The sequence below is a fragment of the Rhinolophus sinicus genome, linkage group LG14 (assembly GCF_036562045.2).
Source record: "Rhinolophus sinicus isolate RSC01 linkage group LG14, ASM3656204v1, whole genome shotgun sequence".
Taxonomy (NCBI): Eukaryota; Metazoa; Chordata; class Mammalia; order Chiroptera; family Rhinolophidae; genus Rhinolophus; species Rhinolophus sinicus.
In genome coordinates, this window is record NC_133763.1 from 24,094,927 (window position 1) to 24,120,151 (window position 25,225).

At 38.0% G+C, this 25,225-nt stretch overlaps 1 protein-coding gene across 1 annotated transcript in view; it reads left to right on the top strand.

Moving 5' to 3' along the window:
* OPRK1 (opioid receptor kappa 1) overlaps positions 1–25,225 on the top strand; it is a 40,043-nt gene that overhangs the window by 9,994 nt on the left and 4,824 nt on the right. The window contains exon 3 of the mRNA XM_074318774.1: positions 10,997–11,349. Coding sequence (XP_074174875.1) covers positions 10,997–11,349 — 353 coding nt within the window. The remainder of the gene's footprint in view (positions 1–10,996; positions 11,350–25,225) is intronic.

The window sequence follows — 25,225 nt, forward strand, 5'->3', positions numbered from 1 at the left end:
TTTTCAGATTTTTGGGGTAGATACCCAGGAAAGGGATTGCTGGGTCATATGGTAATTCTAGTCTTAATTTTTTGAGGAACCTCCACACTGCCTTCCGTACAGCTGCACCAGTCTGCATTCCCACCAACAGTGTATGAGGGTTCCTTTTTCTCCACAGCCTCTCCAACACTTGTTATTATTTGTCTTGTTGATGATAGCCATTCTGACTGGGGTGAGGTGATATCTCATTGTGGTTTTGATTTGCATTTCCCTGATGATTACTGTTGTTGAGCATTTTTTCATATGTCTATTTACCATTAGTATGTCCTCTTTGGAGAAATGTCTCTCCAGGTCCTCTGCCCATTTTTCAATTGGGTTGTTTGGTTTTTTGTTGTTGAGTTTCATGAATTCCTTGTATATTTCAGATATTAGCCCCTTATCGGAGGCACTGTTTGCAAAAATCTTCTCCCATTCAGTTGGTTGCCTCTTTATTTTGTCAATGGTTTCTTTTGCTGTGCAGAAGCTTTTAAGTTTCCTATAGTCCCATTCGTGTATTTTAGCTTTTACTTCCCTTGCCTTTGGAGTCAAATTCATAAAATGCTCTTTGAACCCAAAATCCATAAGTTTAGTACCTATGTTTTCTTCTATGCAGTTTATTGTGTCAGGTCTTATGCTTAAGTCTTTAATCCATTTTGAATTAACTTTGGTACATGGTGACAGATAGCAGTCCAGTTTCAGTCTTTTGCACGTGGGTATCCAATTCTGCCAGCACCATTTAATGAAGAGGCTGTCTTTCCTCCATTGTATGTTTTTAAGTTCTTTGTGGAAAATTATCTGTCCATATTTATGTGGTTTTATTTCTGGGTTCTCAATTCTATTCCATTGGTCTATGTGTCTGTTTTTCTGCCAATACCATGCTGTTTGGATTACTGTAGCCCTGTAGTACAAGCTAAAATCAGGGAGTGTGATACCTCCAGTATTGTTCTTTTTTCTTAAGATTGCTTTGGCTATTTGGGGTCTTTTGTGGTTCCAAACAAATCTGATGATTTTTTGTTCTATTTCTTTTTAAAAATGCCATTGGGATTTTGATGGGGATTGCATTAAATCTGTATATTGCTTGGGGGTAATATGGCCATTCTAACTATGTTGATTCGTCCAATCCATGAGCACGGAATGTCTTTCCATCTCTTTGTGTCTTCTTCAATTTCTTTAAAAAATGTCTTATAGTTATCATCATATAGGTCCTTCACATTCTTGGTTAAGTTTATTCCTAGGTATTTTATTCTTTTTTTGCTGCAATTGCAAAAGGAATTGTTTTTTGTATGTCTTTTACTGAGATTTCATTGTTAGTACATAGGAATGCAATGGACTTTTGTACGTTGGTTTTGTAGCTGGCACCTTTACTGTATTTGCTGATTGTTTCTAACAGCTTTTTGGTGGTTGTTAGGGTTTTCTATATATAGCATCATGTCATCTGCAAAAGTGATAATTTAACTTCTTCATTCCCAATTTGAATGCCTTTTATTTCTTTCTCTTGCCTGATTGCTCTGGCAAGGACTTCCAACACTATGTTGAAAAGCAGAGGTGATAGGGGACAGGCCTGTCGTGTTCTTGAACGTAGAGCCAGACCTTCCTGAACGTAGGCCTTCAGTTTTTCACCATTAATTATGAGATTAGCTGAGGGCTTGTCATATATGGCCTTTATAATGTTAAGGTATTTTCCTTCTATGCCTATTTTATTAAGGGTTTTAATCATAAATGGATGTTGTATCTTGTAAAATGCTTTTTCTGCAATAATTGATATAATCATATGATTTTTCTCTGTATTTTGTTTATGTGATGTATCAGATTGATGGATTTGTGGATGTTGAATCATCCTTGTGCCCCGGGGATGAACCCCACTTGGTCGTGATGAATAATCTTTTTAATGCATTGTTGTATTCTATTTGCTAGAATTTTGTTTAGGATTTTTGCGTCTGTATTCATCAGAGATATTGGTCTGTAGTTCTCTTTTTTTGTGTTGTCCTTACCAGGTCTTGGTGTCAGTGTAATGTTGGCCTCATAAAATGAGTTAGGGAGTACTGTCGCTCTTTCAATGTTTTGGAAGAGTTTGAGCAGAATTGGTATTAGATCCTCTTTGAACGTTTCGTTGAATTCACTAGTGAAGCCATCAGGTCCCGGACTTCTGCTTTTGGGAAGGTTTTGGATGACTGATTCAATTTCGTTACTGGTGATCGGTCTGTTTAGATTTTCCAGTTCTTCATGGTTCAGCCTTGGAAGGCTATATGTTTCTAAGAACTTGTCCATTTCTTCTAGGTTATTGAATTTGGTGGCCTACAGTCCTTCATAGTATTCTTAGATGATCCTTTGTATTTCTGTGGTGTCCGTGATAACTTCCCCTTTTTCATTTCTGATTTTGTTAATTAGTGTCTTCTCTCTTTTTATCTTAGTGAGTCTAGCCAAGGGTTTGTCAATTTTGTTAATCTTTTCAAAGAACCAGCTCTTTGTCACATTAATTTTTTCTATTGTCTTGTTGTTCTCTATTTCATTTAGTTCTGCTCTGATTTTTGTTATTTCCTTTCTTCTGCTGACCTTGGGTTTCATTTGTTCTTCTTTTTCTAGTTCTTTAAGGTGTAACATGAGGTTATTTATTTGGGATTTTTCTTGTTTCTTGAGATAGGCCTGTAATGATATAAATTTCTCTCTTAAAACTGCTTTCGCTGCATCCCAAAAATTTTGGTAGGATGTATTTTCATTGTCATTTGTTTCTATGTATCTTTTGATCTCTCCTCTAATTTCTTCTTTGACCCAGTCATTCTTTAAAAGTATGTTGTTTAATCTCCATGTATTTGTGTTTTGTCCTGCTTTCTTTTTGCAGTTGACATCCAATTTCAAAGCCTTGTGATCAGAGAATATGCTTGGTATGATTTCAATCTTCTTAAATTTGTTGAGGCTGATTTTATGTCCCAATATATGGTCTATCCTTGAGAATGTTCCATGTACACTAGAAAAGAATGTATAGTCTGATGTTTTAGGATGAAGTGCTCTATATATGTCAATTATGTCCATTTCATCTAATGTGTCATTTAGGGCTGCTATTTCGTTATTTATTTTCTGTTTGGATGATCTATCCATAGCTGTCAATGATGTATTTAAGTCCCCTAGTATAATTGTGTTTTGGTCAATTTCTCCCTTTAGTTCTGTTAGTAGTTGCTTGGTATATTTCGGTGCTCCCTGATTGGGGCATAAATATTGATGACTGTTATGTCTTCTTGTTGTATAGTCCCATTTACCATTATGAAATGTCCATCTTTGTCTCTTGTTATCTTTTTCACCCTGAAGTCTGTTTCATCTGATATCATTATGGCTACACCTGATTATCTCTGGGTACCATTTGCTTGGAGTGTCAATTTCCACGCTTTCACTTTGAGTGATGCTTGTCCTTGTAACTAGATGTGTCTCTTGGAGACAGCATATGGTTGGTTTTCGTTTTTTGATCCAATCTGCTATTCTGTGCCTTTTCGTTGGTGAGTTCAGTCCATTTACATTTAGGGTGATTACTGATATGTGAGGATTTCCTGTCATTCTATTTTCAGTTTTCTGGTAGGGCTGTGTCTCCTTTGTTTCTTTGCCTTTTTGTTGTTGTCTGTTATTTCTGTGTGGTGGTATCCTATGATGTTTCCCTCTGTTTCTTCTTTTATTACAGTATATATTTCAGTTCTGGATTGGTTCTTTTTTTTTTTTTTTTTTTTTGAGTGGTTACCCTTAAGTTTATGTAAAAGAAAGTTTGATATTTAGAATATTCGATTTTTTTCAGCATGCTTACTTTCTCCATTCCCATATTCCGGTTCAGGCCTTTACTCTCCCCCTTTTTATGTTTTTGTTGCCTCAAATTGTCCGTGTTGATGGTGGTCGAATAGCCTCTTTTATTATTACTTGTAGTGCAGGTCGTGTATTAGAAAATTCCCTCAGTTTCTCTATGTCTGGAAAGGTCTTTATTCCTCCTTCATATCTAAAGGATATTTTTGCTGGATATATTATTCTTGGCTCATAATTTCTCTTTCAATAGTTTGAATATTTGGTTCCACTCCCTCCTGGCTTATAGAGTTTCTGCTGAAAAATCTGGTGATAATCTAATGGGCTTTCCTTTGTAGGTTATCGTCTTCTTTTCCCTGGCTGCCTTGCGGATTCTTTCTTTGTCATTGATTTTTAGACAGCTTCAATACAATGTGCCTTGGAGAAGGCCTGTTGAGATTGAGGTAATAAGGTGTTCTATTTGCTTCTTGGATTCGAGGTTCCAGTTCTGTCCACAAGTTTGCAAAGTTCTCATCGACAATTTGTTTGAATATATTCTCTGTTCCCTTCTCTCTTTCTTCTCCTTCTGGTATGCCCTTTATTCTTATATTGCTCTTTCTGATGGAGTCAGAAAGTTCTTGTAGAGTTCTTTCATTTCTTTTAAGTCTCAAGTCTCTTTCTTCTTCTATCTGTGTCATTTCCAGGTTTCTATCTTCGATGCCACTGATTCTTTCCTCCATCTGGTTTACTGTACTACCTAAGCTGTTTATTTCATTCTTAATTTCTTCTATTGAGTTCTTAATCTCCAGAAATTCTATTTGGTTCTTTTTTTAAAATTTCAATCTCTTTCGTAAAATGCTCATGTAGTTCTTTGATTGTGTTTCTGAGTTCATTAAACTGCCTTTCTGTCTTTTCTTGCATCTCATTGAGTTTTTTCAAAAATGCAATCTTGAATTCTCTGTCATTTAAGTCACATATTTCCATATCTTTAAGTACCTTTTCTGGAGACTTTTCACTTTCTTTCTGAGCTGTCTTGTTGTCTTGGTTATTCATTGCAATTACTGATTTATTATTTCTCTCCCTAAACATCTACAGGAGTGACTTCTGCAACAGGTTGATAGGAAGAGGTCTTTATTTTGTTTTCCAGTACTTGTTGGTAGAATGTTTTATTTTCTGTCCGATGTAGCCTTTCTTTTTTCTCTCTCATACGGTAGTGCTATGTTTTCTCAGCACTATTCCAGCTCTCACACAATGGCGGGATTCCCTGGGAGATGGGCTTTTCCTCTGTTAATAGTTCACCTGGATCACAGAGCGCAGTATCTGTGTGGGTATGTGGAGAACTTTTGAAGTTCCAAAGCTCTTCCTGCACCAGATTTAGAGCCCATATGTTTCAGCAGTTCTGTTTACTCCTGCAGGGATCCGCCCAGATAGGTGGGGTCAGTGGCGGGGTGAGTTGTGATAGGTGGCCCAGAGCAATGGCAGCGACCACCACCACAGCTGGTCCTTCCTCCACAGCTCCGTCCCCTTTGCCGGAACTATTTGGGCTGCGAATCTGTGTCTGCGGTCCACAGTCCTCAGAACAGGAATTATTCTGTTCTTTTGATCTGACTCTGCTACTGTTCTGCTTCTAGCACCGGGCAGATGGGGGCAGGGCGAGCTCTGAGAGGGTAAGGAGGGGGCGGCTAGTGTCAGTGCCTAAGGCTTCCGTTCTCTGCTCAGCAGTGAGGGCTTAAACCACCATTTTTAGCTATCTTCCCTCAGTCTTTTCTCCGAGGTCTCTGCTGTGAGCGTTAGGTTCAGCTGTGTTATATGCTGCCCCCTCAGCCTTGTGGGCCATAAACAGAGCCCTACAATCCGAATTCTTCCGTCTCCCACAGCTGCGGTAGTTCTGGGATGCAGCGAACTCGGAGCACTGAGCTAGGTCTGTGTCCTGTGCCCGCGCAGCTCCGTCTCTGTACTTCTCCCTTCCTTCCTCCCCTGCTCTCGTGATTCGCCCACCTTTAGGTGAATTCAGTAGTGGGCCTCTTCATCTTGCCTGTGTGCTGTGCAGCGAGTCCTTTGTGGAGTTATTGTTGTTCGATTAGTTGTAAATTCCGGGGGAGCTTTACAGAGCCTCACCTCACACCACCATTTTGATCCAGACTGTTTTTCGATCTTTAACTGCTGAAAGTGGCAGAATCACACTATTTCTCTGAAAAAATTTCTGACTCCTTAACAAGCTTTGGAATGACAGTCCTGAATTCCTTTACTTGTTAGATATTGACTCTGAGAATCCCTGATAATAATCTTCAAAAAAAATTGAGGCATTGATATCTTATGAGATTGAAGTACAGGTTATTAGGACTGTAATGGATAATTAACAACAGTAACAATTATAATAACAATAAGAAGAAAAGCAATGATGACAATGAAGGCTGACATTTACTGAACAATCAAGTACCAGGTTCTGTGCTAAGTAATTTGAGGCATTGTCTCATTTAATCATCATGACAACTTTGCTAGACAATACAAAGTTCCTAAAACACTGTCTGTCACATAATTGTTCCTCAATAAATGCTTGAAATGGTTTTTCCTCCTGGTGTTCAAGGTCTTCTGTGGCCTGACACTTCTTTGCCCATCCTAACCAGCCTCCCATTACACCCCCTCCCGCATGACCTTGAGCCTTTAAAAAGACTCTAGCCATCAAATCTCTCTATCCAAATTCTTCTCAAAGCTCAAGATACTGTACGTGTTTTTTTCTTCAAGATCTCTTCATTACACATGGATCTTTCCCTTCTGTCTATTCCTCTAGTTCACATTATAATTTTGACTGAGTTAGTTTAAAAGATCCTAGGAGTAGGGTCTGTATATTGAATTTATTTTTCAGTTATCCTTCATGTCCAAGGATATTGCTGTGTATGGAGTGTGCATTTAAAAATGTGTTGAAATAATGAAACAATGAAGACAGGGGAGAGAGCATGAACATAACTGGAGAAAGAAAAGAGGCTATGTGTATGTCAACATGGGGGACAATTGCAGGTAAGAGCCAAAAATAACTGAGACCAATAAAACTGAAAACGTGTTTATATTTAAAGTTATATGGTGGTTAGCCATCAAGATTATGGATTTATCATGCTGTCATAAAGCTAAAAAGCAGCTTCTGATTAACAAATCATCGTTTACATTTTTATAAAGACCCAGTTGGGCAATTAACCTCAATAGCAAGCCATGCTAATAATCCAAGATTGTTCTACCTGAATGTTGTCTGAGCATAGCAGGCACATCATGGAAAGGACAAGAAGCCCTGACACTACTGTAGCACAAGGTCAATATTCCTTCCACTTATGCCTCATTTCTTGTGTGGCAAGTGTCACACTATCCCAGAAACTGTGCCTGGTGACCTTGGTTCCTGATAGCTCAGCAGATAACTTTGTTCCCCTTGCCATCACACAAATGTGTATGGCTGCCAACTTAGAAGCCAGCCTTTAATTCTCTGTAAAGAGAAATACAGTAGGAGGGTCTTGAGTTAAGGTGTCATGGGAAGCATTTTTAACTCCTGGAGACACACTCTACCATGTTGCCCAGGGATGACCTTTCTCACTGCTGGCACTGTCTATTCCCTAGCTGACCCCTCTTTCTGGCCTGTTCCATGCATCTCTGCTGGTACACCATACTGTTGTTTCCAGGTTTGTAACATTGTCAAGTTTAGTGAGGACAGCCCACAGACTTTGCTCTTTTAGTGGCATATATTCCTATGGTGTATATGCTAAAACGTGCAACCATTTACTGCCAGCCCACCTCCAGCTTCTCTACATAAGCCAGAACTTCCCTCCCAGATGATACCATTTTACTTGAAATGCTTGTGAATTTTTGTAAAGCAGTGTGGATAAAATGTAAACACAGTAAGAAAGCTTACTTGTTTTTTTTTCTTTTCTACAAGTGGACATACAATGACCAAAATAACTAACTACCATTTCATTTTGGTTAAAGAAATACAAATAATATGCAACAGCTCAACCAGACTGTCTTTGAGGGTGTGGTCTTATAATCATGTGTTTATAGGATCCAGTCCAGTGTAGTTCATACAAGACAGTCAATAAATATTTCTTGAACTCATAGTTTATTTATTACTTTTAATTACTCCTGTTAGTTCTCCCTTTCAGTGTTGTAGACTTACAAGCATATGTCTTCTAGAACTCCGGAAGAAGGGCCATGCCCTGCTGCCCCTTCGAGATCCTCCCACTGAGCTCCTGCCTCTGCTGACACTAGGCGAATTACAATTTACCAGAGTGTAACTTCTTTCAGCTATTTTAGGAAAAGACATAAATCTACAGGATAAACTCAAAGGGCAGTTGTTGTGAGAATCAAATAAGATACGTGAAAGTCAAAATATTGAGCTTTGTAAATTAGTGCTTGGGAGATGTAAATGCAGGAACTGGGATCAAACCTCTTGGTTTTGAATTCCTGCCATGCCCTTTGTAACTGTATTACACTTTATAACTAGTTCTGCCATGCCCTTCATATCTGTACTTATAACTGTATGACAAATTTACATAATTCCTACCATTTTTGGTGGCCTCATTTATAGAATAGGGATACTAATATGTACCACATAGAGTTGTTGTGAGGACTAAATAGGATAAAGCATGTGGATGTATAGCAGAATGCCTGACACAGGGAGTGTTTTGAAACAAATGGTTATTATTATTATTGTCATTAATATGAACCTCTCAAAATAGGGATGTGAGTCCATGACACTGGGATGTTGGCAGATCCAGGGGTCTCCACAGTAAGAGAGTGCAGGCTCCTTTCTAGGTCCCTGGTAGATGTTCCCAGCCCTGGGGGATGGTAACAGCAGTAGCTCCCTCATGAGTAGTCTGGCCAAAGCTTGTTTCTCTGGGAGCAGAGACTTTCACTACACTTAGTGTATCTTATAAACATTTTTATTGTGGGTGTTCATCTCTCTTATTCTGAGATCCGATGACAGGATTTGAATTCTTTATAAGTTCTTAAGCAATTTCATACATCCATTTGTTATAAATATTTTTGAAAAGCTAAGAGTAAGCTACCACTCAACATTTCATAATTACTTAAAGATATTGTAACTCATGTATTATTCCATTCATGTTCTTGTAGTGTTTGAGGTCCCAGGCTTCATTTTTACTCTTATCTTTTATATTCAAGCTAAATTGGGCATAAATATGTCCTTGGGCATTAACTAAAAACTATGTTGCCCTCTGCTTTGCATGGTAACTAGTGACTTCCACTCATACAAGAGAGGAAAGAAGAGTTGGGGAACATGAAATAAATTAGACATATGCTCCAGATCACGTGCATTCTATTACTTTTCTTGGGAACTTTATGAAATAGGCATTATATTTCCCATTTTATAGTTGGGAAACTGAAGCTCAGAGTTTGTAGTGACCTCTCCAAAGACTATCAGAAAGAAAAATGGCTAGAACCCAGATCTACCTAACTATGTAGGGCAGAGAAGACCAGTCTAACTTCATACAGAAAGAGGAAAATATCAGGGTCACAAAAGGTGAGAATAGAAGTCTAAGATATTGCTTGCTAGAATCTTTGCTAGTATCAGGGATTTGGGGGGAGAAAGTTGCAAGAGTAAGAAATCAGCTTGTTAAGGTGCCTTTTTTCAAACATAAAACCATATATTTAAGACGACAATATTGAACATATAGCATTTCAGTCTTGCTCATTGGAAACATTTGGCTCTGTCTCAGTAGGTGTGTTTGCATAGTTATCTGTGCCTTTTTAAAGCCTATGTTCTGAGCATTGGCCATACACATTTAATCATTTTCTAAAGCTTATGGGCCATTTAATATTTGAGTAAAAACTGTAAAGGCAAAACATATTTTTAAATAAACTTCTCACTCTCCAGATTAAAACACTGTTTAGTTAACAGAGCATCAACATGGAAACCAACAGGTATTGACTCTAGTATCAATCCTCACAATGCCTTCATCCAAGCACAAACAGATTTGTTTCCTAACAAGAAAAGAGGAAGGGACAATTGGGGGCCTGGGGGGCAGTGAGGTATGATCCTGTGTGTGAGAGATTTTGAGTCAGGCCTTCTACTATCTTTATTTCATGTACTGCCAGTTTGGTTTTATTATTCTTATTTAACAGCAACTAAAACTCAGAAAAGGCTTATATTCAGTTCAGACTCAGGACTATCTGAGTTCACAGACCACACTGTTTATAAAGGGAGCCAAGGCAATTCTATCATTTCATGTTAAAAGAAGTTTCTCATGTGAAAATATTTATATGGAGCAACATGGACACAGTGATCAATGAATACCACTGATACTGATTTTATAGCCAAAGCAGATGTGGTTTTCCATAAGACAGCTCCTTTTAAATGATCTTTAATAGAAGTGATGGCCACCATATTGAAGAAGCCTGGCTCCTTGAAGGTGCGTGGGGCGTGGCTGAATTTGATAAGGTTTACAAATCTGAGATACGTAGAAAGTAATTATATCTTAGCACTGGGTGTCTGAAAATCTGCTGATATGGTTTGGAACATTTCATGCCCTGTAGATCCCTGAGGAAGCATTCTCTAAGTAAAACAATCCTCTTAATTTGGTTTTAGTTGAAAATAGAATTGTTCTAAATTTCATGTTATAATGGAAATAGTAATTTGGGCTTAAAGGCAATCTTTCTGACCTACTTTGAAAATTATTCTCCCTATAGTTGGAAAATGAAGCAAATTATGTACTTTAAAATTCTCTCAAGATGAGAGTAAAGAAAAACAGAGTTCTGTCTTACCTAATGTACCAGATTACATTTAGTGCTAGGACACGTATTCGGGAAGAACTGAACCTGCTTTATTTACATAATGCATTTAAAATGAAAAACTAGTGGCACACTGGCAAACAAAATCAACAAACTTGTGTTTTAGCCAGTGAAAACTGAAAAGATCTGTATTACATGCAAGTCTGTATTCATCTATTTATCTATGCTGTTTTCTTTACCTTTTAATTTTTTATTTAAATATATTTTTGCACGAAACACTAGAATGAAAGCCCAATAAAGTCATATATTTTTGCCCACTTTATACTACCCCTAATGTCAATAGCAGTGCTTTTACATATTAGACACCCAATAAATATGTAAAGCATAAGTGAATAAAGAACAAATTCAATAACCCAAAGGGTTTCATAAATATATTGACCTCATGGATTTGACATGAACATGGAGGGAAATGATCTTGTTTCTTATCTTTTAGATACACTAAGATGAAGACAGCAACCAACATCTATATATTCAATCTGGCTTTGGCGGATGCTTTAGTTACTACAACCATGCCCTTCCAGAGCACTGTCTATCTGATGAATTCCTGGCCATTTGGAGATGTGCTGTGCAAGATAGTCATTTCCATTGACTACTACAACATGTTTACCAGCATATTCACCTTGACCATGATGAGTGTGGACCGGTATATTGCCGTGTGCCATCCTGTCAAGGCATTGGACTTTCGCACACCCTTGAAGGCAAAGATCATCAATATCTGTATTTGGCTTCTATCTTCATCTGTTGGCATATCTGCTATAGTTCTTGGAGGAACCAAAGTCAGGGAAGGTAAGAGCATTCATTTTCATTTCACTTTTGTAAAACGTTAGGTATATAAATGTTGAATAACTATTGTGTACACCTGAAACTAATATAATATTGTGTGTTAGCTATATTTTAATAAAAAGCTTTAAAATTAATTAATTATAAATAAATAAAACATAACTTCTAATTAAACTCTTAATTTGGGAGTGAGTAGGACACACATCTAGGGGAAAGGCAGAAAAGACAATGGAAATATAATGCCTAAATACATAGAAGATGAGAAATAAAATAATTCTGTGTTTGTTTCCACATCTAAACATAAGATGGGATAGTGACATTACCTGAACACAGACACCCAACCTATCTCCTATTCTGGAAGTGCTTATCAGAATCTGGAGGGGTGGGGATGAAGTAAGGAACCCCAGGCATATGGATGTTTGAAATACAATTCCACTGTCTCCTAGCAATTCTGAGAAACACCTCCTCTCCCAACTTCTTTCTCCCTAAAAAGGGCCCCAAATCGTTAGAGACATATTGCTCTTTACCCTTTTCTCTTAGGGGTTAATCTCCATAGCACCATCGTAACAGATACATTTGGCCATAGACCATTCAAAATCCTGGTCACAGATGGATAGTAGCACAGATGACCAAAACCATTAGATGTTGGACATATTAGTTCTTAACCCGTACCAACAGGATACTTGATGTTTTCTCTGTATTTCTAGGACTGTGGTTCTCACCCTGGGCTGCACATTGGAATCGCCTAGATACTTTAGAAAATACTGCTGCCTGGGTCCCACCCTGGAGGGTCTGGTTTAATTTACCTGAGGCACAGTCTGGGTATCAAGATTTTTAAGATCTCCCCAGGCTGACACTGACCTGCAGCCAAGGTGAGAACTACTGTTTTAGGAGTTCTAGATAAGTAAAAGATAAAGGTGTGAAAATATCTTTGGTCTCAATAGAAACTCATGAGGGGAGGGGAGTAGAACAATCATTTTGGACTTTATAAATGTTATTTATTGCCTTAACAGTTGTCTAAATGCTCCAGTTTATTAGAGTTTCATGATACCTGTGAGTACAGATAATTGACTGTGTAGCAGAGATTTTCCAGGTCATAGTGAAAGGACATTGCTAAAATCATAGCTTACCTTGAATGGTACCCATTTTTCAATGAAACATAACTATCCTCTGAAGCTATAAAATGAATTTCCAGTATAGCCACTGCAAGTATTAAGCTATAATATTTGGTAAATTTTAAGATATGCCAAACTTTATCAGAGAAGCATTTTTAAATATGATTAATTACACACAGGATTTTGTTTCTTCAGACACAGAACAAATGGAAATAAAATTGCAAAAATCTCTGAGCTTTAGGTTTTCATGCATAACTCAGATTTAAGAAGAAATGCTGCATATACATTATGAGGTCGAGTAGCATGGGTTAAATAATAAAAAAATGGATGATTTTTCCCAAATAAAGAACTGATTTTTATATTTAATATTATACTTGTAAACTTAACTAGAAAATAACATCCTAGAAGAAATGGATTTCAATTAGTTTTTTTGAAAGAGGAAATGGAGATAGATGTGGATTTTCCAGGAAGGCGTTGCTGTAGATGAATGTATGCTGAAGCAATGGCAGAGAAGATCCACCAGTGTAGGCAGAAGATTAATTTGTATAGCAAATGTGGAGGAAATGGGAGAAAATTTAAGTAGCTTTGTAAGAGGGCTCCATTCTTCCTTTGTGTCTTTTATTTTCTGAAGCAGATTTTGTTTATGTAATGACAGATTGTCTCCAGACCATCTAGTGTGCTCATTTTGGAGTGTTGTATTACACTGCATGTCAAGAGTGCTGGATGATCAAGAGGAATGTTTTAGATAATCTCTATGCACTGAATCAGAGCTGAATGCTGTTGGTAGTTCATAGAGTTATATTTGTGGGAAATGCTCACTGAAAGGAATCAGGCATCCATTGCATTAGAACTCATCCACCTAGGCAAGAAACTCAGCTAATACTTCTGAGTTTACCGTATTTCTTTTTGGTTAAGAGCACAGATTCTGGAAGCGAACTACCTCGGATAGAATCCTGATTTCACCATTTATGGGCAGTATCGCTTTGGAAACATTACCTAGACCTCTGTGCCTCATTTTTCTCTTTTGCAAAGTAGGGCTAATAATAGTGCCTGCCTGTTAGGGTGTTTTCCAGATCTAATGAATCAATGAATGGCAAGTTGGTAAAGCAGTATCTGGCATCCAGCGAGCACTCGATAAATGTTAGCTACTAGCATCATCATCTGACATCATGAATTATCAGATCCTGCATCATTGCTTATATTTAGCATCATCTATAGAGTATTCATTCAATATTGAGGGCTCTTATGTACAGCAAAATTTTAACTTTATGGGCCTAATATGTTAAATATAATATTTTAATATTATATATGTGTATATTATTTATTTTTGGAATTCATAGTCTGCCTATTACTATTATTATAATAACTAAGTTATATCTACAAACAGAAACAGAATTATTGTTAAAAATAATACACATAAGAAAGACTTTAATTTAAATATTAAAATCAATTATAATCATGACAGCCCATGACCAAAGAAAACTATGTAACATGCACCAAAGAAAACTATGGCACTCTAATATTAATATAAAAGGAAAAGAAAGACTGCTTTAAAAAAACACTTTATTATGTTATGATTGACATGTAAAAACCTTTGCATATTTAATGTATAAAACTTGATAAGTATGGGGATAAGAATATACATTCACCCCATCAAGACCATAGACATAGGTGTCACTTTCCAAAGTTTCCTCCTGACCTCTTTATTATTATTTTTTTGTGTGCGGTGAGACATTTAACATAAGCTCTACCCTCTTAACAAATTTTAAGTATATAGTACAATATTGTTAACTACAGTCCTATGCTGCATAGTAAATCTCCAGAACTTATTTATCTGCATAACTGAAACTTTGTACTCTTGACCATTTCCCATTCACCCTCAGCCCCTGAAAACCACTGTTCTACTCTCTGCTTCTTTGACTACTTTAGATTCCACATATAAGTGAGATCATGCAGTATTTTCTTTCTATGTCTGGCTTATTTCACTTAGCATAATATGTACCATCCATGTTGTTGCAAATAGCAGGTTTTTCTTCTTTCTTAAGGCTGAATAATATTCATTATGTATTTCATTATATATATATATATATATATATATATATATATATATATATATATATATATATATCACATTTTCTTTATCCATTCATCCACTGATGGATATTTAGGTTGTTTCCATACCTTAGCTATTGTGAATAATGCTGCAGTGAATGTGAGAGTGCAGGTATCTTTCAAGATCTTGATTTCAGTTCCTTTGGATAAATAACCAGAAGTAGCACTCCTAGATCGTATGGTAGTTCTATTTTTAATTTTGTGAGGAAACTCCATACTGTTTTTCATAATGGCTGTACCAATTTACAATCTCACCAACAATACATTATCTCTCTCCCTCTCTCTTTTTGATAATAGCCATTCAACCAGATGTGAGATGATACCTCATTGTGGCTTTGATTTGAATTGCCCATGTGATTAGTGATATTGAGCACTGTTTCATATGTCTGTTGGAAATCTGTATGTCTTCTTTGGAGAAATGTCTTATTCAGGTTCTTTGCCCATTTTTTAATAAGGTTATTTACTTTTCTGATATTGAATTGTATGAGTTCCTTATTTTACATATTAACCCCTTTTTAAATACATGGTTTGCAAATATTTACTCCCATTCTGTAGGTTCTCTTTTCATTTTGTTGATTGGGTCATTTGCTCTGAAGAAGCTTTTTTGGTTTTAATTAGTTTGACATAATCTCACTTGTTTATTTTTGTTTTTGTTGCTTGTGCTTTTGGTGTCATACCCCAAATCATCATTGAGACCAATATCAAGTAGCTTTTTTCCCCATATTTTCTTTCAGGAGATTCATGTTTTCAGGTTTTAAATTTAAATCTTTAATCTATTTTGACTTGAATTGTGTGTGTGTTATAAGATAAGGGTCCAATTTCATTTTTTAAAAAAAGTGAATGTCCAGTTTTCCCAACAGCATTTATTGAAGAGACTATCCTTTTTCCATTTCATTTCTCAGTACCCTTATTGAAGATTACTTGACCATATATGTGTGAATTTTCCAATTTTCCTCCTGTTATTGATTTCTGTTTTCATGTGGTCATATAAGATACGAGATATGATTTCAATCTTCTTAAATTTGTTAAGACTTTCTTTGTGGCCTAACATATGATCTATACTGGAGAATGTTCTATGTATGCTTGAGAAGAATGTATGTTCTCCAGCTTTTGAATGGAATGTTTTATATATGTCTGTTAAGTTCCTTTGATTTATAGTGTTGTTCAAATCTGCTGTTCCCTCATTGATTTTTCTATCTGGATGCTCTACCCATTGTCAGAAGTGGGGCACTGAGGTCCCCTACTATTATTGTATTGCTGTCTATGTCTCCCTTCAGTTCTGTTAATATATTCTTTATATATTTAGGTGCACTAATATTAGGTGCATATATATTTACAATTGTTATATCCACTTGATGAATTGAAACATTTATTATTATATAATGACCTTCTTTGCCTCTTATGGCAGTTTTTACCTTAAAGTTGATTTTATCTGATGTAAGTATAGCTATGCCTGCTCTCTTTTGCTTGCCATTTGCATGGAATATCTTTTTGTATCCCTTTATATTCAGCCTATGTATGTCCTTAAAGCTAAAGATGCACTCTTCTTCCTGAAACAGAACATTTAATAAAAATGATGTGCTTAGACTTGAATTCCCTTGATGATTGCCTTGGTACTCTCTTCCCCCCCCCCTTTTTTTTTTTTTTTTGGTACAAATTAAGCTTCACAATTTATTTTCCTTAAGCACCATGTGTTTCTGCCACCTTATGTGGCAGGGAATATATATTTAATTAGGCAGGCTGGGTACCTATTCTAAGGTAGTTTACATTCTAGATGGAAAGAAAAACATTAAGAAAGGTAACAACTTATTGCAGAAGAGCATCTGTCTAACTTCTGTCACTATATAGTCATACAAAATAGGGTTAGTATAATATATAGAGGTAATACAAGTTACAGGGGAGAGGACTATTCATATGTATTGACCTCTATATAAATGTCTCTGAAGTGACATTTAAACTGAGGCCAATCACAAGAAAGAGACAATGTTGGAATACCCAAAAGTTAAGCAGAAATCAAAACAAAAAAATGTGTCCCCTACCTTCAAAGAAGCTAGAGTTGTCAGAGAAATCAAACCCAGGGTAATTTTTGTTTTATTAAATTTATTGGGGTGACATTGGTTAGTAAAATTATATAGGTTTCAAGTGTACATTTCTATCATACATCATCTATATATTGCATTGTGTTTTCATCACCCAGAGTCAGTTCCCTTCTATCACCATATATTTGACCACCTTTTCCATCTTTTGTCACCTCTTCCCCTCTGGTAACCACTAAACTGTTGTCTGTGTCTGTGAGTCTTTGTTTCTTTGTCTTATTTCCTTTATTGCTTTCAGTTTTTAAACTGAGATTTTTGCAATGTGCCACCCATCAAAATTTGTTTAGTAAAAAAAAAAAAATTTGCTTAGTAAATACCTTTTTTTCTATGACAACAGTGATTATTTTTAAAAATCATTTTAACTATTCTTAGTCCCATAAACACTAAAACAAAAATTAAAAGAGATGCTTGTTCACTTCTAATAGTAATAGTATTTTGGGCAATTATTTTGGTAGAGAATCAAAAATTACAAGTTTTTCTGGGAACTTTCATTTACCACCGAGATGCTTGATCTGGTATTTAGTTGGTAACAGGTATGTCTCCAAGATATTTATTTTTTATTAATCAGCCAAAATGATTATATTCTTTTTATTTGAAAGTACATCTAATTGAAATTCTAAGAAGATACATTTTATTTATTAAGAGATATTTGATTAAGATCATATTAAAATGTTTTGAAGAAAACATTACTAATAGAGCTGTTTCACCATTTCAAAAATACCCTTGTGGTATTTTTTTTTTTTTTTTAATTTTTATTTATTTATTTATTTATTTATTTATTTTAAATTAGTTTCAGGTGCACAAGACAAAGCAAAACTTAGACGTTTATCATTTATATCCCTCACACTGTGTGAACCCCCCTCCCCCCATCCACTATCCCTCTGTACGTTCCCAAAACCTCTCACCTTCCCCTTATCCCCACACCCCCGCCCCTCTAGCAACCCTCTGTTTTTCCTCCATGTTTCCAAAACTGTTTCTGATTAGTTCATTCACTTATTCTTTTCTTTAGATTCCGCATATAAGTGAGATCATATGGTATTTGTCTTTCTCTTTCTGACTTATTTCACTTAACATAATGTTCTCTAGGTCCATCCATGTTGTTGCAAATGGTAAGATTTCTTTCTTCTTTATGGCTGCGTAATACTCCATTGTATAAATGTACCACAGTTTCTTAATCCAGTCATCTACTGATGGGCATTTCGGTTGTTTCCAGGTCTTGGCTATTGTGTATAGTGCTGCAATAAACATAGGAGTGCATAAAGATTTTTGAATTGGAGTTTTGGATTTCTCCGGATAGATACCTAGGAGTGGGATTGCTGGATCATAAGGTAGTTCCATTTTCAGATTTTGAGATATCTCCAAACTGTTTTCCATAGTGGCTGCACCAATCTGCATTCCCACCAACAGTGCACCAGCGTTCCCTTTTCTCCGCATCCACGCCAGCACTTGTTGTTTGTTGATTTATTGATGATAGCCATCCTGACTGGGGTGAGGTGGTATCTCATTGTGGTTTTTATTTGCATTTCTCTAATGGTTAGTGAGGTTGAACATTTCTTCATATGTCTGTTTGCCATCTGTGTGTCCTTTTTAGAAAAATGTCTCTTCATGTCCTCTGCCCATTTTTTAATTGGGTTGTTTGTTTTTTTGGAGTTGAGTTGAGTGAGTTTTTTTTATAAATTTGTGATATTAACCCCTTATCAGATATATCATTGGCAAATATCTTTTCCCAATCAGTAGGATCCCTTTTTGTTTTATTGATGGTTTCCTTTGCTGTGAAAAAGCTTTTTAGTTTGATGTAATCCCACATGTTTATTTTTCCTCTTACTTCGCGCGAGGGGATATATCAGTAAAAATCTTACTCCGGGTAATGTCTGTGAAGTTTCTTCCTATATTTTCTTCTAGGAATTTTATGGTTTCAGATCTTACATTTAAATCTTTAAGCCATTTTGAATTTATTTTTGTATGTGGTGTAAGGAGGTGATCCAGCTTCATCTTTTTGCTTGTGTCTGTCCAAGTTTCCCAGCACCATTTATTGAATAGACTGTCTTTACCCCACCATACATTCTTGCTTCCATTGTCATAGATTAAATGGCCATATAGGCATGGATTTATTTCTGGACTCTCTATTCTGTTCCATTGATCTATGGGTCTGTTTTTATGCCAGTACCATGCTGTTTTGATTACTGTAGCCTTGTAGTATAATTTGAAGTCAGGTATTGTTATACCTCCCACTTTGTTCTTATTTCTCAAGATTGTTGAAGATATCCGGGGTCTTTTGTTATCCCATATAAATTTTAGGATTATATGTTCTATTTCTGTGAAAAATGTCGTTGGTAGTTTGATAGGAATTGCATTGAATATATATATTGCCTTAGGCAGTATGGACATTTTAACTATATTAATTCTTCCTATCCGTGAACATGGTATGTGTTTCCATCTATTTGTATCTTCTTTCACTTCTTTCTTCAGTGTCTTATAATTTTCTGAGTACAGATCTTTTACTTCTTTGGTTAAATTTATTCCCAGGTATTTTATAGTCTTTGGAGCAATTGTAAATGGAATTGCTTTTTTAATTTCTCCTTCTGATGTTTTATTATTGGTATATACAAATGCAACTGATTTCTGAATATTAATTTTGTATCCTGCTACTTTACTAAATTCATCTATCAGCTCTAATAGTTTCTTGGTGGAGTCTTTAGGGTTCTCTAAATATAGTATCATATCATCTGCATATAATGACAGTTTTACTTCCTCCTTACCGATTTGGATGCCTTTTATTTCTTTTTCTTGTCTGATTGCTGTGGCTAGAACTTCCAGCACTATGTTGAATAGAAGTGGAGAAAGTGGGCAGCCTTGCCTTGTTCCTGATTTTAAGGGAATGGTTTTAGTTTTTCCCCATTGAGTATGATGTTAGCTGTGGGTCTATCATATATGGCCTTTATTATGTTGAGATATGATCCCTCTATTCCCACTTTCTTAAGGGTTTTTATCATGAATGGCTGCTGAATTTTATCAAATGCTTTTCTGCATCTATTGATATGATCATATGATTTTTATTTTTCATTTTGTTAATGTGGTGTATCACATTAATTGATTTATGGATGTTGAACCACCCTTGCATACCAGGGATGAATCCCACTTGATCATGGTGTATAATCTTTTTAATATATTGCTGAATTCTGTTCGCTAGTATTTTGTTGAGGATTTTTGCATCTATGTTCATTAGCGATATCGGCCTGTAGTTTTCTTTTTTGTGGTGTCTTTGTCTGATTTTGGGGTCAGGGTGATAGGGGCTTCGTAAGAAGTGTTTGGGAGTCTTCCTTCCCTCTGGATTTTTTGGAAGAGTTTGAGGAGAATAGGTGACAATTCTTTTTTGAACGTTCTGTAAAATTCACCTGTAAAGCCATCTGGTCCAGGGCTTTTGTTTGTTGGGAGATTGTTGATTACTGATTCAATTTCCTTGGTGGTAATCAGTCTATTCAGCTTTTCTGTCTCCTCTTGAGTTAGCCTTGGGAGGTTGTATGCATCTAGGAAATTGTCCATTTCTTCCAGGTTGTCAAATTTGTTGGCATACAGTTGCTCATAGTAATTTCTTAGGATTTTTTGTATCTCTGCGGTATCTGTTGTCACTTCTCCTCTTTCATTACTGATTTTATTAATTTGGGTCCTCTCTCTCTCTTTTTAATGAGTCTGGCTAAAGGTTTGTCAATTTTGTTTATCTTCTCTAAGAACCAACTCTTGGATTCATTGGTCTTTTGTATTGTTTTTCTGGTTTCTATTTCATTTATTTCCGCTCTGATCTTTATTATCTCCTTCCTTGTACTCCCTTTGGGCTTATTTTGTTGTTCTTTTTCCAGATCCCTTAAGTGTGAAGATAAACTGTTGATTAGTGATGTTTCTTGTTTCTTTAGGTAGGCCTGCAGTGCTATGGAACTTCCCTCTTAGGACTGCTTTCGCGGCATCCCATAGATTTTGGGTCGTTGTATTTTCATTTTCGTTTGTCTCGAGATATTTTTTGATTTCTTCCTTGATCTCCTGTTTGACCCATTCATTATTTAGTAACATATTATTCAGCCTCCATGAATTTGTGTGTCTTCCGGTCTTTTTCCTGTAGTTCATTTCTAATTTCATAGCACTGTGGTCAGAGAAGACAATTGGTATGATTTCAATTTTCTTAAATTTATCCAGACTTGCTTTGTGGCCTAACATATGGTCTATCTTGGAGAATGTTCCATGTGCGCTTGAGAAGAACGTGTATTCTGCAGCATTGGGGTGGAATGCTCTGAAAATATCGGTTAAATCCAGGTGGTCCAATGTGTCATTTAAGGCCGTTGTTTCCGTATTGATTTTCTGTCTGGAAGACCTGTCCCTTGTTGTCAGAGGTGTGTTGAAGTCCCCTACTATGATAGTGTTACTGTTGATCTCCATCTTTATGAATTCCTTTAGCTTATTCTTTTCTGGGAAGCTCTTTATCTCCCCGTCAATTTTAAATGATAGCCTTGCTGGATAAAGCAACCTAGGTTTTAGGCCTTTGTTTTCCATCACTTTGAGTATCTCCTGCCACTCCCTCCTGGCCTTCAATGTTTCTGCAGAAAAGTCATTTGATAGTCTTATGGGAGTTCCCTTGTATGTAACCCTCTGTCTTTCTCTTGCTGCTTTTAGGATTCTCTCTTTGTCTTTAATCTTTGCCATTTTAACTATAATGTGTCTTGGAGTGGACCTGTTTGGGTTTATCCTGGTTGGAACTCTCTGCACTTCCTGGACTTGTATGTTGGTTTCCTTCATCAGGTTAGGGAAATTTTCAGACATTATTACTTCAAATATGTTCTCAATCCCTTGTTTCTTCTCTTCACCTTCTGGTATTCCTATGATGCATGTTGTTGCTTAATGTTATCCCATAGGTCTCTTAAACCATCTTCATTGTTTTTATTCTTTTTCTTTCTGTTGTTCTGTTTGGGTGATCTCTGCTAACTTGTCTTCTAAGTCGCTGATTCGATCCTCTGCTTCATCTAACCTGCTGTTAATTCCTTCAAGTGAGTTCTTTATTTCGGTAACTGTGTTCTTTAGTTCTAACTGGTTGTTCGTTATGATTTCTACATCCTTCTTGATGTCCTCTCTAAGTTCCTTAAACATTCTTATCATCAGTATTCTGAACTCTGTCTCTGACAGTTTGGTTACCTCTGCTTCATTTAGTTCCATTTCTGAAGGTTTCTTCTGTTCTTTTATTTGGGATATGTTTCTTTGTTTCCTCATTCTGGCTGACTCTCTGTGTTTGCTTCGATGTATTAGGTAGATGCCCTGGAGTTCTTAGTTCTTGCTGGATTAGTATATAATAAATGTCCTTTATATTTGACTTGCACTACTTCGTTCTTCTCCCCTGCGTGTGCTCTAAAAGTGACTCTTGTGTTGTGTATATTGTCCTGTTAAAGAAGATCCTTAATTGCTTTTCGCTTGTGAGTAGGTGGAGTTAACTCCTAGGCTGACTAGTTGTGAGACTTGGCTCAGCCCACTGCAGAGTGTTCTGCTGCATGAGGGTTGACCACTTAAATGTGGTTTGCCCTATGGGCTCTATGTGCCTGTAGAGAATTCCCCCTGGGTGTGTCACTTGTAGGTCAAACCCGGTAGTACTCTGGTTTGGTCTGGAGTTGACCTCTGGGTATGTTGAATCTTGTGCCTCTTAAGCTGGGCACTGGTAGGGCAATTACAGAACAAAGCAAATCACCAAGCACAACAATAACAACAAGGAAAAAGTCAAATACATTCACATGTAAAAAAACAATCGACAACCCCCACTCGACACAGGCAAAGATGTCAGAAATATAAAGACAAATCAAAACAGAACAACAACAACAAAAAAATAGCGCCAGTTGTAGCTTAAGCCCACCAAGTAATCTCCAGGTTGTTCTCTGCTATAGCACAGAGTCCCCACTCGACACAGGCAAAGATGTCAGAAATATAAAGACAAATCAAAACAGAACAAAAAAAAAAAAAACAGCGCCAGTTGTGGCTTAAGCCCACCAAGTAATCTCCAGGTTGTTCTCTGCTGTAGCACAGAGTCTCCACTCGACACAGGCAAAGATGTCAAAAATATAAAGACAAATCAAAACAGAACAAAAACAAAACAAAAACAAACAAACAAAAAAACAAACAAAACAAAACAAAAAAAACAGCGCCAGTTGTGGCTTAAGCCCACCAAGTAATCTCCAGGTTGTTCTCTGCTGTAGCACAGAGTCCTCACTCGACACAGGCAAAGATGTCAAAAATATAAAGACAAATCAAAACAGAACAAAAACAAAACAAAAACAAACAAACAAACAAACAAAACAAACAAACAAAACAAAACAAAAAAAAAACAGCACCAGTTGTGGCTTAAGCCCACCAAGTAATCTCCAGGTTGTTCTCTGCTGTAGCACAGAGTCCTCACTCGACACAGGCAAAGATGTCAAAAATATAAAGACAAATCAACACAGAACAAAAAAAAAACAGCGCCAGTTGTGGCTTAAGCCCACCAAGTAATCTCCAGGTTGTTCTCTGCTGTAGCACAGAGTCCCCTGCGTATTGTGCAGGTAGAGCCGGTCACCTGGTGCCCAGAGTTACTCTGAGGCTGCAGGTTTAGATGCGTGGGGCTGAGGGGTCTGGACAGTAGGTTTTACAAAGTCAGTGCAGTTTCTGCCCTTGCCGGCACATATGCACACCGAGAATAGCACCACCAGCCCTGTGTCCAGCTCTCCTGAGTCTTAGGGCACCTCTTCCCTGTGTGTGTGTGTGGCCGGCAGGGAATTCCTCAGCTGCTGAAAGCTGAGTGCTGTATCTGCCACTTACTGCTGATCCCTGGGAGTGCCTCCGCCGATGTAATTGCCCCGCCCTAGGCAGGCCAGAAAGGGTGGGGGCTGGGGATGGAAAGAGGGGTCTTCTCTTTCCCAGCCCAGCTGTGTCACACCCCACCCACAGGCCAGAAATGGTGGTATCTGGGGGTGGATGAGTCTCCTGTCTCCTAGTCCAGGGCAAACCACACTCTTCTCAGCCTCTTCCCTGGGCCAGAGCCAGCGGCCAGTCTTCCCATAGCCCAAACCCCAAGGCTCCTCTGTAATCTGACACTGCTCTTCAGATCAGAAGCCAGTTCAAGTCTCTGGAAGGGTGGGGGTAGGATTGGAAGAGCGGGGGGAGGGGCCCAGGTATGGAGTTTAATAGCCTCAAATGCTAGATATCCTCCCTCTGCGGGGGGGAGAGGTCTGCTGTGGGACGCAAAGTAGAGTCCGCCACCTGGCTTTTGTGTTCTCTCTTTTGTCCTGGGAACCCCTGCGTCTCTGCAGCTGGGGATGTGGTTGCCCCGCTCTAGGCTGGCTAGAAAGGGTGGGGGCTGGGGATGGAAGGAGGGGTCTTCTCTTTCCCAGCCCTGCTGTCTTAACACTCTTCCCGCAGGCCAGAAAAGGTGGTGGGTGGGGGCGGAAGATTCCCAGCTCCTAGCCTCCTCCCTGGGCCTGCCTGTCTTCCCGGAGCCCAGGCTCCAAGGCACCTCTGTAATCTGCCGCTGCTCCTTAGTGCAGGGGCTAGATCAAGTCTCTAGAAAGGCGGGGGTAGGGTCGGAAGAGCGGGGGAAGGTGCCCAGGCACGGAGTCTGTGTTCCTTGTCCGGCCCAAGGACCAACTGAGGTTATTAGCTGAAGTTAATGCTGGATATGCTGCCCCTGCAGCGGGAGAGGTCCGCTGTGGGACGCAGGGCAAAACGCCCACCTCCTGGCTTCCGGGCTCTCCTCCGTCCTGGGATATCCTGTGTATCTGTAGCCGTGGGTGTGGGCTGGAATTTCACAGGCACAGGTGCGGAGCAGATTTCCACAACCCAAGGGTGGGGGCCGAATTTCTACCGCCACAGGTGTGGACCGTGATTCCAACCCTCGTCCCCACCGCCGCCGCAAGTGCGGCGTGTCTCCGCTCCGCTCCCTTCCTTCTTCCCCTGCTCGCCCAATTTTTCCCCACCTGCAAGAAATCCCTGCACGAGTCTCTTCGCTGTTCTGCGTGATGAGCAGAGAGTCCTTTGATGGGTTATAAGCTTCCCGTTTCTGATAAGATCCGACGGAGAACTCAAAAAGTGCGCCCCGCTGCCGCCATTCCAATGGAATCACTTGCTCTGAACTTCAGTGTTGGGGCAGCAGCTGAAAAGTCGGCAGGGAAAAATGGTGAGGAATTGAGTTATCTGGCCCGGGACAGGAGCTGGAGAAGTGGCTTTGTCCTGGACAGAAGAACTGGTGTGAGGCCACTGTTTCTTTGTTGAGCCCTATCCCTTCCCAGTGCATGAAGACAGGTGGCCGCCATTAGTCCGCCATGCCCTAGGGATTCCTTGTGGTATTTTTGAAGCAGATTTTTTCCAATGTCAGAAGAAAATATTTTTGTTATAAAAATTACACTCAATATTGCTCATGATTACTTTATCCATAAGGAAAGATCAGCACAAAGAGAGTTTGGCTTGCTTTGTGCTTGATGACAGATCAGAGGCAAGAAGAAAAAATGTGGGCTGGGTGATGCTTGGGGAAAAGGAGAGAGTTCTGGAAGAATAAGTGTA